This window comes from Pavona decussata, unplaced genomic scaffold (assembly GCF_977016875.1).
Source record: "Pavona decussata unplaced genomic scaffold, jaPavDecu1.1 SCAFFOLD_102, whole genome shotgun sequence".
NCBI lineage: Eukaryota > Metazoa > Cnidaria > Anthozoa > Scleractinia > Agariciidae > Pavona > Pavona decussata.
Genome location: NW_028145517.1, coordinates 4,900,407 through 4,916,156, shown reverse-complemented (window position 1 = coordinate 4,916,156; position 15,750 = coordinate 4,900,407). Strand labels below are relative to the sequence as shown.

The following is a 15,750-nucleotide window of genomic DNA, read 5'->3' as shown; positions in this document are numbered from 1 at the left end:
ATTATGAAAGCGAGGCTAAGTGCAAAACTTTTCATATGAAAATTAATTTCGGTTGCATATGATTGAAAACTTATTTTCATACCAAAAACTTTGCACTTATCCTCGCTTTTACAATGAGGTTCAAACCAACTCGGAAATGGCCTATTTTAATAATTAAAATTATTACATGCTCTCTTGTGACGCGAGATTGGGCTGCCTCTGGTGAGATAAAGTTAGGACGTGACAGAATTTCTGTCCTTCAATCAACCAGGAAAAACAGCTGCATGCACGCAAAAAGGAAAGTGGCGAGGAAGTCTAAAACAAACCACAAGTGGTATTTAGCTTTCGTTGAAAAAGATGGAATAGAACACGAAACAGCTCAACACAGAAAACAACTTCATTCACATAAAAACTTTAATCGCGTAAAATTTGAGATCTACAGGATTTTCTATTCAAAGTTATCATTCAGGTTTTAGACACTTTTCATGCAAAACGACGGTTCATATTTCAGATACATTTGTGATGTAAAATAAAAAATGCTAGCGACCGATAAATTGACTACAAACGGCTTAAAGATAAATACGATTTTTATGATACAAAGAGGATGCGGGAATGCCTGGCAATTTCAAAATCTGAGAAGAGAGCGGTGATTACGAGTTCATTTATATTAGAAGCTTCTTCGATTATTTGCCGTCTACTGCTTCTTCTTTTTGCGTCCCCTGCCATCGGGTGTTCCATCGGCTTTTCTCTTCTTTTCGTCTTTGTTCGGTGTTTGAGCCTGTTAAAGAAAAGAGACCCATATCAATTCGAAGCATTCGACACCAAGGGCAACCGAGAGAGGCGCACCACACATTGTATCGAGATTTTAATAAACCATACCCCTTCGATTACCTACAAAAAAAAAAAAAGGGAAATCCCTTCCTCTAATAGCCTCCCACGCAGTTGTTTTAGGGGACTTGTATTCTCTCCTCCCCAGGTAATACGAGTCCCCTAAAAACGACCGCATGGGAGGCTATTCCTCTACTCGATTTTTTCTATGGAGATCGAGGGGATTTTTTTCAGCTCGCAGGGTAAAGAAACCATTACCGATACCATCAAACGCCAAGGAAATCACCTTTTGATCTCTTACGGTCAATTGCTTAATTTACGCGATAGTATCAACGGCTTTTCCTTCTCCAAACTTTTACTCGTGTTATCCGCGGAAACACATGAAATATTTCCTTTTTCATGACTGAAGAAAGAAAGGAGGGAAGAACGTTTCGACTCCTGATTCATGTTATTCACGACGTGCATGCAAAATAAGGTCATTTGACGTGGGATGAGGAAAAAAAACTGTGCCAGGTAGAAATGTACGTATTTACGTATGCGTGTAAGTGCGTATGTAAGTGTTTGTGTACGTAGTTTTAGGAGCTCTTAGCGAAAGAAATTAAGTGGCGGCTTAACCAAATAAACAAAGCCATGTTACGCCAAACAGTACAAGCAAAGACAGTCTAAGAACATTGCAGTTATGAACACAACTTGAGCAGCTGCGAAAAGAAAGCAGTCGAGAGTGTAGTGTAACCTTGGCTATGATGTAACTTTCTGACAGCGTTTGCGCCTGTGCAATAGACCAGATGACCGCGCAGTCGTGTCGCTCTATTGAAGCGGTGTGGGATCCAGCGGAGGGAAGGGGTGAGGGGGGGAGATAAATGATTTGGACGTACCTTAGGTGTCCCCCCTGCGGCCTTGCCTCGCTTCTTTCTCTCTGCTTTCTCTTTCTCCTCTAGCTCCATCATTTCTCGTTCAATCAATGTGATCAGTGTGTTGCATCGTCGCTGAAGTTCCTACAACCAACAACAGAGGACGTCAAACAAATTCGGTCGTCGGTTGTTTTAATATTTGGAGCTAAGTATAGTATTTAACATAACCCTGAAAAGGGATTACTTTGAACCTTATTACCACGTATAACACATCGGATACAACCCGAAGTGCAGCGACTGTCTAGCCTCCATCTTGACTAATACAGTGCCAACACTCCCATTGTGGGTAGCCGAAAGGAGGAGCGAAATGAGCTACGCGAAATTGACGAGATTGGAGCAACCAAAAGACGAAAAGGTAGAAGGATAGAGGGTCCCATCTCTCCCTCGGCTTGTTCGCTCCAATTCGGTTCTTTGTTGGTTCTTTCCCTCGCCCGGTGTTTTTTTTTTTAGAAAGGGACTGCTACTATCTAGCCGCACGATACTCAATGGAATGATCTTTACCTGGGCTGTCCTGGATTTAAGAAACCAGTCAAACCGGAATTGCGGTGCACTTCTGCATGCCATCCTTAGCTCATCATACACGTTCTCCTTGTCGAATCCAAGTTTGTGCAGCATGCAAATCTGAGGGATAAATACAAAGGAAATCATTATTAAAATGTTTTAAAAACCCCACGAAACAAAGGTATAGGGCCCACCATAATGACGCACTTTTTTTACGCCCACAGATTCAGGTCGCTGCTCTAAAGGAATCAACCGGCTATAGAATAACCCACATCCTCTATACTTACCATCAAAGGATCTGGCCATCATACGTAGAACGCGCTGATTAAAAGAGGGAGGGCGCAGGGGGTGGGGGGGGGATTCATTTGGATTTGTTGTAATTTGAAAAAACCGAAAACGTCTTTCTGTTAACAGGAAATTAAAACTAATGGTCCGGTATTGTTATAAATTACCACCCCAGTGTACTAAACGTGTCAATTGATGTCTTGGTCATGGAAATACTGAGTTGGAATGGAATGTAACTTGAAAAATGTTACGCTAGCTTTTTGCAAGTTCCTGCATTTTCGCTTCCAAAATGCGCTAGAACAGATCGTCATTTGGTCTTCTTCCAAACGTTCAATTCTTTCTCTCGGTGTTATAGACCTATTTTGTATCCGTGTGATGGTATTGAAGCGCCATTTTCACCCCAAAAGTTCAAAATCTCCGTGAAACTTCTTCTTAAAGCAAATGGACTTACCAAGAAGCGATCCTCTTCTTCAGTGTAGTTCTTCCCTTTATTTGTTCCATACGCGATCCTCATCTGATGGAACGGTGAGCGATAGCGGGCCATCTGCAAAGCAAAAAATACATTTAACTGAGTAAGAGGGGGCACAATACACCATAAACAATCAAATTATAAAAAATCAAGTAGAAAAGCATTGTATTTCGGTCTACATTTACTATACTCCTATCAATATTTTTGCCTCAAGGTGTTCTTGTAGGAATACAAGGACCATACCTTGGCCTCCAGTGCTTTCTTTATGCTGATTCTGCGTTGAATCTTGCCTTCTCCTCGTTCAATTTGCGCCATGATTTTCTCGATATCCGTCATCTCGTCCTTTCGTTCCCAGAACACAGCAGCATAGGCTCGCACTTCGTCAGGCGTTTTTCCTTCCACTTCCTGACAGATGTTGTCTAAGTCGTCGCGGCCGTACTTCTCACATGCCTTGATGAACTGGTTGAATTCTCGCTTGGACCAGTTTGTAAAGCCCTACGTAAAACACCAGTACAGTTAAGAAATTTTTAGTGACTGGATTTCGGTCACCAAATTTACAAACTGGTCTCTTTTGGACCAGTTTGTAAAGCCTTACGTAAAATAGGAATAGGGTTAAACAAGTTTCTTTTTTTTTTCTTTTTTTGTTTTGTTTTTGTAACTTCTAATCATGGTAGTGAAGTACTGCTTGGGTGAAACAGTCAACAGCGCTTAATGCGCCCAGGGCAGCAAGTCTAAGACGAGCTGAAGGCGATCGATAAGAGAAACTGCGGTGCTGCGTCGGTAGAAACGAATGTTTGGTTTATTATGAAAGGTAATTTGGTTACCGTCAATAGATTCGAGTGCTGACGTTTCAAGCGTTAGCCCTAAGTCAGAGTGAATGGCTAAGGGTTAACACTTGAAAGGTCAGCCCTCGAATCTCTTTACGGTGGCCAATTTACCTTTAGTTAACAACTCTGTTGATAAACCAAACATTCATAAGGCTCTCAATGCCCACACAGTCACATTATTTTCTAAACAAAGAAGTTACACCCAAGCTACCTCTTGAAGCAGTTGTTCTTTCTCGGCCACCTCCTCCTCGTTAAGCGGTTCAGACTCGTCTATTAATCGCTGTGCTTCCTTTTGCCTCTCGCCTCCTTGAGGGTCGTCAGGGTCCCTAGGAACCTAAAACAACACCAAAGAACACAAGTTTGATAAATGTACTGAATTCCACCAGCAAAAAATAAACAAATAGATGATGATGATGATGATGATGATGATGATGATGATGATGATGATGATGATGATGATGATGATAGTACCAACTAAGGGGAGAACTTCTCAATAGTTCAAAAAGATATAAAATTCAACATATATTAGAAGCTGGACACAGTAAACAAGGGTTTGTAAGCGGGTCAAAAATGCCTCCTTTACCTTGTATCCAATGCTCTTCCTGTAGGCATAGATTTCTTTGTCCAGAAGTTCAAATAACCTTGGTGGGAAGAATTGGTAATCCTGTACGTTCGGCTGCTTTGGGGGTCGTGGTGCCTGAAAAAGATCAATGACAAAATAGCAGTTTACCCTCTCAGGTATCATTGTGTACACATCTTTTATTTGCATATCTAGTAAGAGTTCAGAAGTAAAAACTGATGAACAGACTGATTGAATGTTACCATCCCACACAGATGCTCTTTTGGCTTGTCACACAATCTTTCCTTCGTCGGGGAGGAAAGATTGCATGACGAGCCAAAAGAGTGCCTGCGAGGGAGTCTAATTGAATATCACACAACGATCGTATAGCCATACAAGCTCAACAAGCCAGGCTTCAGTTTAAACGCAATCAGATTCATGCACGATGGCTTGAAGACAAACTGGTCTCTTCTTCTCTCAGCCAATAGAGTAAATCTTTGTGCCACTCCCAACCCTTTGAATGTTTGAACAGGCTACAATTATTGTGCCTTACCTTTGGTGCTTTAGGTTCACTAACTCTCAGCATTTCCCTAAAGTAGGCATCCACAGCATAGTTGGCTTTACGCTCTCTTTTAGGAGGCTCGATCCAATGAGGCATACCACCAGTCTGAATGACATCAACAACACAACATTAACATTCAAGCAAATCAGCAAATCACACAAAAGCAAAAAAGCTGAGAGGGAGGGGTGGCGGGGTAAACAGTGTTCTCACCTTACGCTTCTCCTTGTAGTCTTCCCCCTCAAAATGAAAGATGCTTTCTGTTGGGGCATCCATGGCAAGCTTTCTTAGCGAGCCCTCTCCAAACTGCTTCATCTTCTCCTCTAACTCTGCAGTCTAGATAAGGAAATGACAGTAAAACTGAGCCATAACAAGCAAAAAAATTCTAGAAAGGGCTGACCACAAAATGGTAAAGCCCGTTTAAACAGTTTCAACATTTGCTTCAACGTGCGTTCAACACTTTGTTGAACCAAAATTAATGTTGGGGGCATTTGAACAGGTCGTTCAACATTGTTGAAAGTTTGTTGAAAGTGTGTTGAATCAAATTTAAATTTTTAGCATATTTCTTGGAACAAGTGCATCGTTGAATCAGTACTGCACTACAAACGTTTTCGCAAGGTACCTTCTTTTCTCCTTTCTTCAAGATGGCATCTATGTCCTCGTCTGTGATTTCTTCATCTTTTGAAGCAAATACTTCATCGGCGCCATGTCTGATCATGCTCAGCATTTCATCTTTGCTGACTTTGAGGTTAGGATCAACGAGGCGGCCTGAAGGAAATGGAACATTCTGAGACATGGAACTGTTTGTAAGTCCGTTTGATAGCAGATAATTAAATTTGTAATATGGCATTTTCAGCTGTGCAGTGTAGAAGGATTTCAAATATTATGATGTTTGCAAAAGCTATTCAATTGTCAAAACTCTTTGTTAAACCTCACGATACTGATTGTAATGAGTTTCAGATTTCTTTTCAAATTTTTAACTTGTACCATCAACCCATTGCAGCCCACGTGTTTTCGACATTTTCACAAATTAGCATATTGTTAATAATTAACCCAATATGCAGTAAAAATTGACAACTTACTGGGTCAAAGAAACAACACTCCTTTGGTCTAGACTAGCTAGAATTTCTAATTGTCTAATAAAATACCCACCTGCAAATTAAAGATTACCCAAAAAACAAAGCTGAAGGTAAAAATTTCGAAAATTTGATGAAATTTGATCCTCGCGTCACATGGCAGTAATTTGATCCGCTCTCGAGAAGACGTGTTTGTTTACGCAAGATTAGGCAGTTATGACGTTTCATCAATGAAAATAGAAAGAAAAACAGGCAATAAAGCTTTCCTAATTAAAACATTTATTCAAATAAGTCTTTGTATAGGTCTTAGAAGAAAACACGTATAATTTTTGCCGCGAGGCGACCGACTCGCAAGCCATTTGAAGCAATTGCGAGTCAATTTTGAAGCGAATTTATCGACCCGTGCGGAGCATGTTTTTCAAAACTTTTGCTAAAACTGTTCGGAATACGAAGAATCGATCAATTAGAATAGTATTTCAGTACAAATCCACTATCAAACCTGTAATTCTTTGTGAGTTGTATTGCGAGAAACACTCTAACATCACCAAGAAAGTCAATGGCGAAAATAATGATTTGAGATGTCCGCCAGCTCGTCGCCTCGGTAAAACTACAAATTTTCCTCGAAGCATAATTTCTTCGCTGTTAATGCTTGGATTTCCGCTGTTGAAACTGTCGAGTATTCCTTAGAAGTTCCTCTTTTGATTTACCGTTTCGAAAAGGTGTGTTTTCCTTCGGAAAATGCGAAATTGGCGTCTTGAATATTTAAGCGTAAAGCGCGTGGCCCGCCATTATCAATGAAATCTGATATTTTCGGAAGACAAAAACCTTTTTGTGTCTAGACCCCCCTACGACCTAAAAATATATGCGCAGACGATAGATTCTGATTGGTCAGTCTTTTCTAAAGACAATTAGAACAATAGAGGACAAAATTATCCCTTCTAGGGGTGGCAGGAACCTACCGCGGGCGTGCGGAAAATATCGGCCGGTTTTGGGCGCCTTGGCCGTTAATGGGTTAAAAGGGCTGAAAAAAGCCAGTCAACAATCACCAATGTACTGGAGAACTGGGAAAAAGAACTGAGAGTTGAAAAGGAAGCCAATATTGCGTTCAGTTAACACAAAATCACTAGAAAGACATTGAGCAAGGATACCTAGAACGGCCTTGCCAATTACACAGCATTAACTCAGTACTGCTGGGTGAAACATGGTCTAATGGTGCAAACAACTGCTTTTAAGGAAGTATAAAAATGTCCTTACCTTGTTGAATGACAATAGCATCAAGTCTGAGCTTCATTTCTGCTCTTTCTACAATCCTTTCCTCTACAGTGCTTTCTGTGATGTATCTGAACACATGGACCTGCTTCTTTTGTCCAATACGATGGGCGCGGTCCTAAATAGTAACAGAGGGTCATGCTTGAAGTCATCAGATTATATGGGTTGGGATGAAGCAAGGGGTTTACTTCAGGAAGGACGGCTCTTCCACATTTGCAACCCAACTACATCAAATAATAACACAAACTGATTGCAGGCCATGGTACTACTGACAGCAAAAGGGCAAATTTATCAGCAAATATTTCAATGAAATGAGACAGAACTTGTTTTCTTCACAGCTAGAGCAGTATGAAGGTAAGTTACGGTTCCTTTATTTTTTATTTTTTATTTTCTTGATATCTCGCCTTCATTAATATCTTTCATTCAGCCTTAGCCCTGAAAAGAATCACTACCTAGTTCTGCAAGTTAAAACATTGGCTAAAAGATCTGGGCTCTTTTACCACAGGGCAAGCTTTGAAATCAGTTTGATCCATAACACTTCCATAGTCCAGCTTCATCCCCAAGGCCAAATCAGTGTAGATCAACAGATGGCCCTGCCAAGGGCCAGGTCAAAAAAACTTGAAGATTTTCATTATTGTCCAAAATGGAAACTAAACGTTGGCACAAATTTTGCAACCTCATCTCAACGTTTTCATGGCATTAATACTTATCATTTTCCTGGCAAGGTCACATTATGGAAATTTCCACGATTTTTGAAGACATTTTGTTATGGCATGACCTGGCACCCAGCAGAGCCTTCTCCCAGACAGTTGCCATCTTTCACGAAAAGCAACACTGTCATGATGATAATGGCGAAACGTTTCTCATATAGTGGAACCCAGCCTTACAACCACCTCATTATTACAACCACAAATTGAAATTCCAGTCATTTCCTTAGTTTTACAACCTCGTTAATCCGACCACCCCATTATTACGGCCACATTTTAAAGGCCTGAAGGTGGTCATGCTAACAGGTTCCCACTGAGTATTTGCAGTGGCTTTTTACCATAGCTTGGAGATCAACTTGTGGGTTCCAGTCACTGTCATAAAGGATAACAATGTCTGCTGTTGCAAGATTGATTCCCAGACCCCCTGCTCTGGTACTCAACATGAAGACAAACTTGGAGCTGTCTGGCATGTTGAAAGCATTGATCTGCGACTGCCTCTCTTCATGAGGTGTCTGTCCATCCAAACGGCAGTACTCAAACCCCTTCCAGAGACAGTAATCTTCAAGGATATCTAACATTCTTGTCATCTGTGAGAAGATCAGCACTCGGGATCCCTCCTGTTGGAGTCGGATCAGCAACTTGTCTAGCACACGTAATTTGCCACTGTTGTCTACTAGATGTTGATCAGTGGTGTAAGGAGGACCTTAAATAACAAAATAAGGTGTCTGTTAACTACATTAAATTAAAATTATACAAATGAACTATAACAAATTACAGTAAATTTCAATAAATTTTCCAACCACGAAGATAGTTTACTACAGTGAATTTGGATAAATAACAGAATAACTAGTTGAGGAAAATACTGAATCTTCGTTCCTGCATTTCATTTGTTTGACCAGAACTCCCTCACCGCAAAAAAATATGACTTTATTGACCAAATAGTTGACTGTCTATTAATTCAGGTTGCATTTGATTGACCTTATTCCGGAATAAGAATAAGCAGAATAGCTGTTAATTTTCTCTTTTTAAGAGATTTGGGAGGCCAATTCTGCAAACTATCGCTGGGACATGATAATTTAAGAGCCGTTTCTTTCTCCGATCCAGAGGGATTTCTCGTCATTGTTGTATCTATTCCTATTCCGGAATAGGGTCAATCGAACACAGCCTTAAATTATTATTTTGGACAAATTTACACAACAGCTGACAGAATCACAAGACACACTTCACAACTGTCCACTAAGAGCTTATTTTGTGCTAAGAATCCTGATGACCCTCCTCTCCTTCACTTAAACATCCTATAAAGCCACAACCTGTTTTGTGCATTTGACAGACAGTCGCCCATACATACCAGGTTCTGCTCCATCAAACAAGTACGGGTGATTTGTGCATTTGCGCAGCTGCATCAGAATATTCAGAAGTCTCATTTTGTCTGATTTGCCTGCTCCATTCACTACATCAATATCCTTCATCAGGATTTTTGTGTACCTAAAAAATCAACAATAACAAGAAACACATGCCTTCAGATCTTACATCTGAGCAATCCTAAAGATTTCGGACAGTATTTTTTTCTTGCAAGCACTATCATGTAGAGAGATGTTGCTTGGTTGAATAACTTCATCTTAGCTCAAAAACGGGCAAAAGAGTAATATTTATCATTTGCTTGAATTGCTTGAGATTATGGGAAAATAATCAGCAAATTCCTCAAAATTTTCAATTATATTAAAATGCTAAAAAGTCTTTAGCTCAAAAACACAAACAGGAAGCTACTATTCTTACAAGATAACCAGTCTGCATTATTAACAGAGAAATTTGGATTTTATCACTAATCATCACATAAACCCATTTTGAACAGAACACTTAAACCATTCTGTATTCTCTTGGTTATTCATGACAAGAAATAAAAAAATCACGAAAGAAAAACCCACCACTGTCTTTGCATCTTTGTAAGCCCAACATAGATCTTCGTCTCCTTCTTTGGTAGAAGTCTTCTTTCAACATCAGACTTAAGCCGACGCAGTAGGAATGGCCTTAGAACCTAAAGTTTGATTAAAATGTAACATAATCAAAAAATTTTAAACTGTTAAATTATTGTTATGACAGATGCATTGGCAGAGAAAAATAATGTTGTTTAGTTACCAATCAAAGGAAGTGTAAAACCATATACTCAGCTGTAGCAGGGTTAATAAGTCAGAGATGAAGTGTAAATAATAGGTGGAAGCAGTTGCCTCCTGCCAAATGGAATGTAGGTAGTATTTGAAATGATTAGAATCTTCTGGAACAATGGTTGACAGACTGGGGGGCCAGAGAGGTTATGAATTGGTTAAAAATTTTAGAAATATGTTCAGGCAATGTCCGACGACCTATAGTAAAAAAATAATTTATTTAATCCATCTTTCCTCTCCTAATTAAATTGGTCTGAATCTGAGTTCATATGACAACCGAAAGGACCATAAATAGATAGAGGGATGCACATATCTCTATTGTTTAGATGCTTACTTTATAAGATATACAGCCACTTTATAACTTACTGAGTGAAGACGTTCCACTAGCTGCTTTTCCTCAACCAGGGAGTTGGTGTTGAACCATGCATCAAAATCCTGAAAGGTTATGATCGTCATATTGTGATGTGATCAAGTCATTATCAGTTGTGATAACAGACTAAGGCATGCCCGTTAAACTCTATCTAAAATGTAAGTTGAGCTGCACTCTACAATGGTTTGTTCAAGGTAAGTACTGAAACCTCATTAGGGCAGGTAACTCATATTCATCCTCGCAGTTCATTTAAAAAACACTTACATCAGCTGAGCTAAAGACATCAGGAAGCAAGAAGTTCAGCAGTGACCAGAGCTCGTGAAGATTATTCTGTAAAGGAGTTCCTGTCAGCAGCAAACGATTGGTTGATCTGAGTTCTCGCACAATTTCTGACAGCTAAAACAGGAAAGAAAAAATACATTGACTTTTCCAAAAGAGGACATACTGATTGAACAGCTACATTATCTGATACAGTAAAAGGGGAGAGTCAAGACAGAAAGTGATGGATGTATGTAGCCACCAGATTTCATGAAACAACAAATTCTCCTGACTTCTTAAGAAAATAATAATTATGTGTTCATGTCTTTTAAATGTGTGGGAGAAAATATGTTCATATCTTTTTTTAGGTGTAAAGTTGAAGTAACAGTGATTTTGTTTTACCTTTGATTTCTCATTTTTGATCCTGTGGGCCTCGTCAATAATGACATATCTCCAAGCAAACTTCTTGAACACAGCCTTTTCCCTGATCACCATCTCGTAAGATGTAATACAAGTATCCCACTCTCCTGGAAGCATGGTGTCACGAATAAATGCTGCCTATGTGTACAAGAAAGAATGTTTAAGTACTACCTTGTTATAAATTATATATTTTTTTGCAAAATAAAATATTGGGATGTTTGAATATCTGAACAGCTGTTTGGCTGAATGAGTCACTGACAAACTGACTTGATGGCTAGCTGATCGATCAAATGTTTGCTGGATTGATGGAATTATTGATTCACTACCTGGTAAATTGATTGATTGACTGACTCCACACTTGTTGCTGAGGAAATCGTGAAAGGTTACTACTAAATGAATCACTGATTGGTTGTGGTTTCTTCTGGCAATTTGATCTAGCAACTGGTTTTTCAAAGAACAATAAACATTTCAAAAAAATAAATCTTAGGGCCAGTTATTTAAAAAGAGTGTAACTTAGGCCCCGGCTTTAGAGCGTGGTTTTGTTAAACACTGTCTAAACTATCTTTTAATAACTGACCCTTAGTGTTCACGGTTTTATAAGTTGCACTGTAACAAGATTTTGCATATTAATATTATTCTGAGTCAGACACTAGATGTCTACATTAGGCAGAGGTTTCATTAAGGGCCAGCCACCAGGCAAATTGACCATCTGTGAACATGACTTCCCCCAGTTGCTTTTAACATCTCAACAACTTTTTCAATAAAAGACCAAGTATATAAGTATATCCAAGTTAACTATCCTGCCCAGGTGCAATAACTTCTTGCCCAACTGTTCAAAATCTTAATGAAACCCCTGAATGAGCACTGTCCTTTGTGCCCCTCTTACGCCACATTCGACTTGTACCCAACTACTGGACAAAAAAGCCTTGGCTTACTCTTTGCTCTTGAGTCCCAATGAGACAGACAGCCCTGATGGTCGGACACCACCTCTCAAACTCTGCCATCCAATTGGCTAATGTGGATTTCGGTACAATGACAAGGTGCGGCCCAGGAATTTCTCTAAAGTGTTTCATGTAACCCAACAGAGAAATGGTCTGCAAAGTCTTGCCTAGACCCTGTTGGAAGAAAACGACAGCGGTTATTAACAGTTGTTTACAAATGTCAACCTCACTTACACCTGAACACTGCAACAAAGTTATTCTCATGTTTAAAACTATTAAACTTCAGTACGTACCATTTCATCAGCCAAAATTCCATTGATGCCATTCTCAAACAATGAAATCAGCCAGTTAAGACCTCTAATCTGATAATCCCTCATCTCACCATTCTTTATGACTGCAAAGTAGAAAAAAATCAGAGTTTGTTAGTATACCACAAGGCTATGTCAGTAAAACATGCTTTGATGCAGTGAGAGAAGTGACACAGTGATCAGAAGAAGCACTGTGTAATCCATAGGTCAAGGCCTCTCTCTCCACCCTGGTTGATTGTTGTTTTAGTGTTACAAGCAGATAAGAGCTCAAATACTCTTCACAACCCAGTTGAGTATTCAACATTCCAAAAATTCAGTCAATGAGGTGTGTTATATGATGAAGTCATGAATGTGTAGTTCTAGAAAATATCCATACTCCTGCCACAGAAGGTATTTTGTTTTACATCCCCCATCCACCCCAGGAACTTGCAGTATTGCTTCATACTTTGCTTCTAAAATTTTGACTTTTAAGACCCCCTTCCCCTAGGAATTTCCGGTGACCTTCCATGGGGTGGGTATCGATTTTTTCTGGAACTGCACAATGTACATTTAGAGCTTGAGCTGAATAAAAATTCATGTCTTAGACCAACTATTAACGAGGAATCTTGTTTGCTGGCATACATTTAATGTTGCATTGCTACATTAACCAAAACATTAGGTGATATATTTTGCATGCCTTTCCTTTGACTTTTTTGCTTGCTATCATCTGAAGTCTTACGTGCAGAATATCGTTATATACCACAAAAAAATGGTGACCAACATTAATGATCTGGGGACCAAAAGTTTTCCACAAGTCACCTGTAGGCAACTAAATGAAAGTTAATTTTGAGCCCTGTGACATATTTGATGGTTATCCATTTAACAGCACTAGCATCTCACAGTTTGTACTGGCATCAGTTACTTACAGTGTGGATTCTGATCAAAATGAATAACAGACGTCTGTGCATGCTTGTTTTGACTGATCAACTCTTCGTCTTCCTCCTGTTCCGTACGGCGATGTCGATGACTGCAAACAAAAAAATATAACTGCCTTAGCTAACTTAAAGAAGTTGCGATGGTTCTCTTCCTTGATCCGGGGGATTTTGAATGAAGTATTATATTACTTGAATTACTTACTCTCCACAATCAGATAATTTTCTATTTCTGCTTGGGAACTGTGGTGCCTTCATTTTTAAGGGGCTAGTTGGCTGTTTCTTTGATCTTGTTGTGTTCATAAAATGAGAAAAGATCTCTGTCTGCTTCAGCAGGTAGTTAAACCTGGTGGCCTTATCAGCTTCCTGCAAAGAAAACAAAAACTTCCTTAACGTAACTATTCTGCATGTCGTAAATATTGTTTGGGATGACAAGTAGCTAGATACATGTAACAGTCTTAAGACAAAGCAAACAGACAACAAGATGGTGTAATCAGGGAGACACAGCCCTGTGGCGGGTCAATATGACTTTAGGCTTGTATGCACACAACAAACTAAAGTCTCACTTACCTGGCAGAGCGCATGTTATCTCCCCACCACCTTACGGGCTGGATTGGTGTCAGATGACAAGATAAGAGCAATGCCAAGAGCTTGGGGGAATTCACAACGCAGACTCAACAGAGCCATGAGCAGTGACCCCAAGTTTAATATAAAACAATCCTCCTCCAAGGGGATAGAGGGTGAGTAAAAATTTCTACTATGTGTTTGCACTTGTGCAATACTGTCAGGGTAATGTCCTTCATGACAATGACTGAAAGTTCAACCAATAGCTACTATAAACTAAATAGACACAACGTGACAAACTACTAGCCACGAATAGAGCTTACAAAACAAGAACCAATCCCAGCAGAGGTAATATTTCTTTTTCTGATTATTTTGAGTCAACTTTTTTTCCAGTAGGTCTTACCACTCTCTCTTCATATCCTTGCGGCACTGGCTGATAAGCAACAGCCCTTTTTTTTCCTTTGGGAGCAGGAGCCTGTTCCTCAACTTCATCACCGGACTAAACAGGAAGCACACAAAACATTTATCAGACCATTCCACACAAGTGATGATATAAGGGTAGGGGTTTTGAATAAGAGGGTTAGTTTTTAAAGAAACAGTGGTTCTGCGTCATTGGGTTATAGAAAGAAATGTTTGGTTTATCAACAGAGTTGAGGACTAAAGGTAAATTAGCCACTGTAAAGAGATTCAAGTGCCGAGGTTTCAAGCATTAGCCTGTCGTCAGAGTAAATCGAAGGGCTAACGCTCGGAACGTCAGCACTCAAATCTCTTTACGGTGGCCAATTTACCTTTAGTCATCAACTCTGTTGATAAACCAAACCGTAGGCAGGGAATTTTGAATGGCTTTTTGACCCTGCAAGATGAGAACATCACCAACCTAATCTTCAAAAGTTCAATCGCTGGAGCAGAGGGGTGAGGGGGGGGGGGGGTTGAAGTTTCAAACTGATCAGTGCATAAGATAAATGTATTGACAAGCACTGTCAAGCAAATCTCTTTAGGCAGTACATCTTCGACTAAATTACTATAAAGTGACGATGTATTCAGTTTAAATGTCCCACATGATTTTTATATTTTATGTAATCTGACAACTAGACTTAAGGTTTTTTCAAAGTAATATTCAGGAATCTTTGTGTTACGTCATACACAAGCACGAAGTTTAAATAGGTACTCATGAAAAGATTATTGTAACACGTTACTAACCTTTAATTTGGAGTCAGACAAAATTGTATCATATTAGCAAAGTCATACTCCATGTATTAATAGAAAATTGTTGGCATGGAGTGCTATCATCGATGTTTTTGTCATTACTTGTCATTGTTAGTCTTTCTCAAGGTGAAGAAGTCACAAAGATGTGCTTGTTCGAGGCGAATTGCCAAAGGAAATAATCTCAATGGTAAGACTCATTCCAAACTTTTTTACCTCTATTCCAAGAGATGAAGCGTGATCAAAGATTTCTTGGACCAAGTAGAACAAGTACATTTTTGACATTTTGAGTATGAATGAACGACAATATGAAATGCACATGGTCAATAGGATGCGAATTTCGCGCTCAAGCACAAACTTACGAAGGCTGCATTCCGATCATTTAAACTACAGTTACATACAAATTTGAACTGCAAAGGCTTATTTTTTTAGCAATACCTCCTCTGGCGTTGTACTTTCGCTACTGGATGACTCTTCTTCTTCGTAATTAGGCATTTTACTGTGTAAAGGTAAAGCGACAATCACATAAAAGCCGGGGAGGAAGATTTTTTTGGCGGCACACGTTACGAAAAGATTTCTGGGAAAAGTGAAAGATAATAGCACTAGTCCCCAGTCTTAGTCCGAGCGCCCCTTTGGCAAGGAA

General features: G+C 39.5%; 1 protein-coding gene across 1 annotated transcript; it reads right to left on the bottom strand.

Moving 5' to 3' along the window:
- Nucleotides 1-375: 375 nt before the first annotated feature.
- Nucleotides 376-15,679, bottom strand: LOC146471794 (SWI/SNF-related matrix-associated actin-dependent regulator of chromatin subfamily A member 5-like). The gene is made up of 23 exons (XM_085120324.1): nt 15,546-15,679; nt 14,308-14,403; nt 13,546-13,706; nt 13,335-13,435; nt 12,415-12,515; nt 12,116-12,295; nt 11,163-11,318; nt 10,767-10,898; nt 10,499-10,567; nt 9,896-10,005; nt 9,319-9,455; nt 8,309-8,673; nt 7,249-7,381; nt 5,541-5,686; nt 5,132-5,254; nt 4,913-5,026; nt 4,384-4,497; nt 4,012-4,134; nt 3,217-3,468; nt 2,956-3,048; nt 2,220-2,339; nt 1,683-1,802; nt 376-757 (listed from the first exon to the last, which is right to left on the bottom strand). Exons 1-23 carry the CDS (start codon nt 15,600-15,602, stop codon nt 674-676), a joined length of 3,087 nt encoding a protein of 1,028 aa, XP_084976450.1. The 5' UTR covers nt 15,603-15,679; the 3' UTR covers nt 376-673.
- Nucleotides 15,680-15,750: the final 71 nt, after the last annotated feature.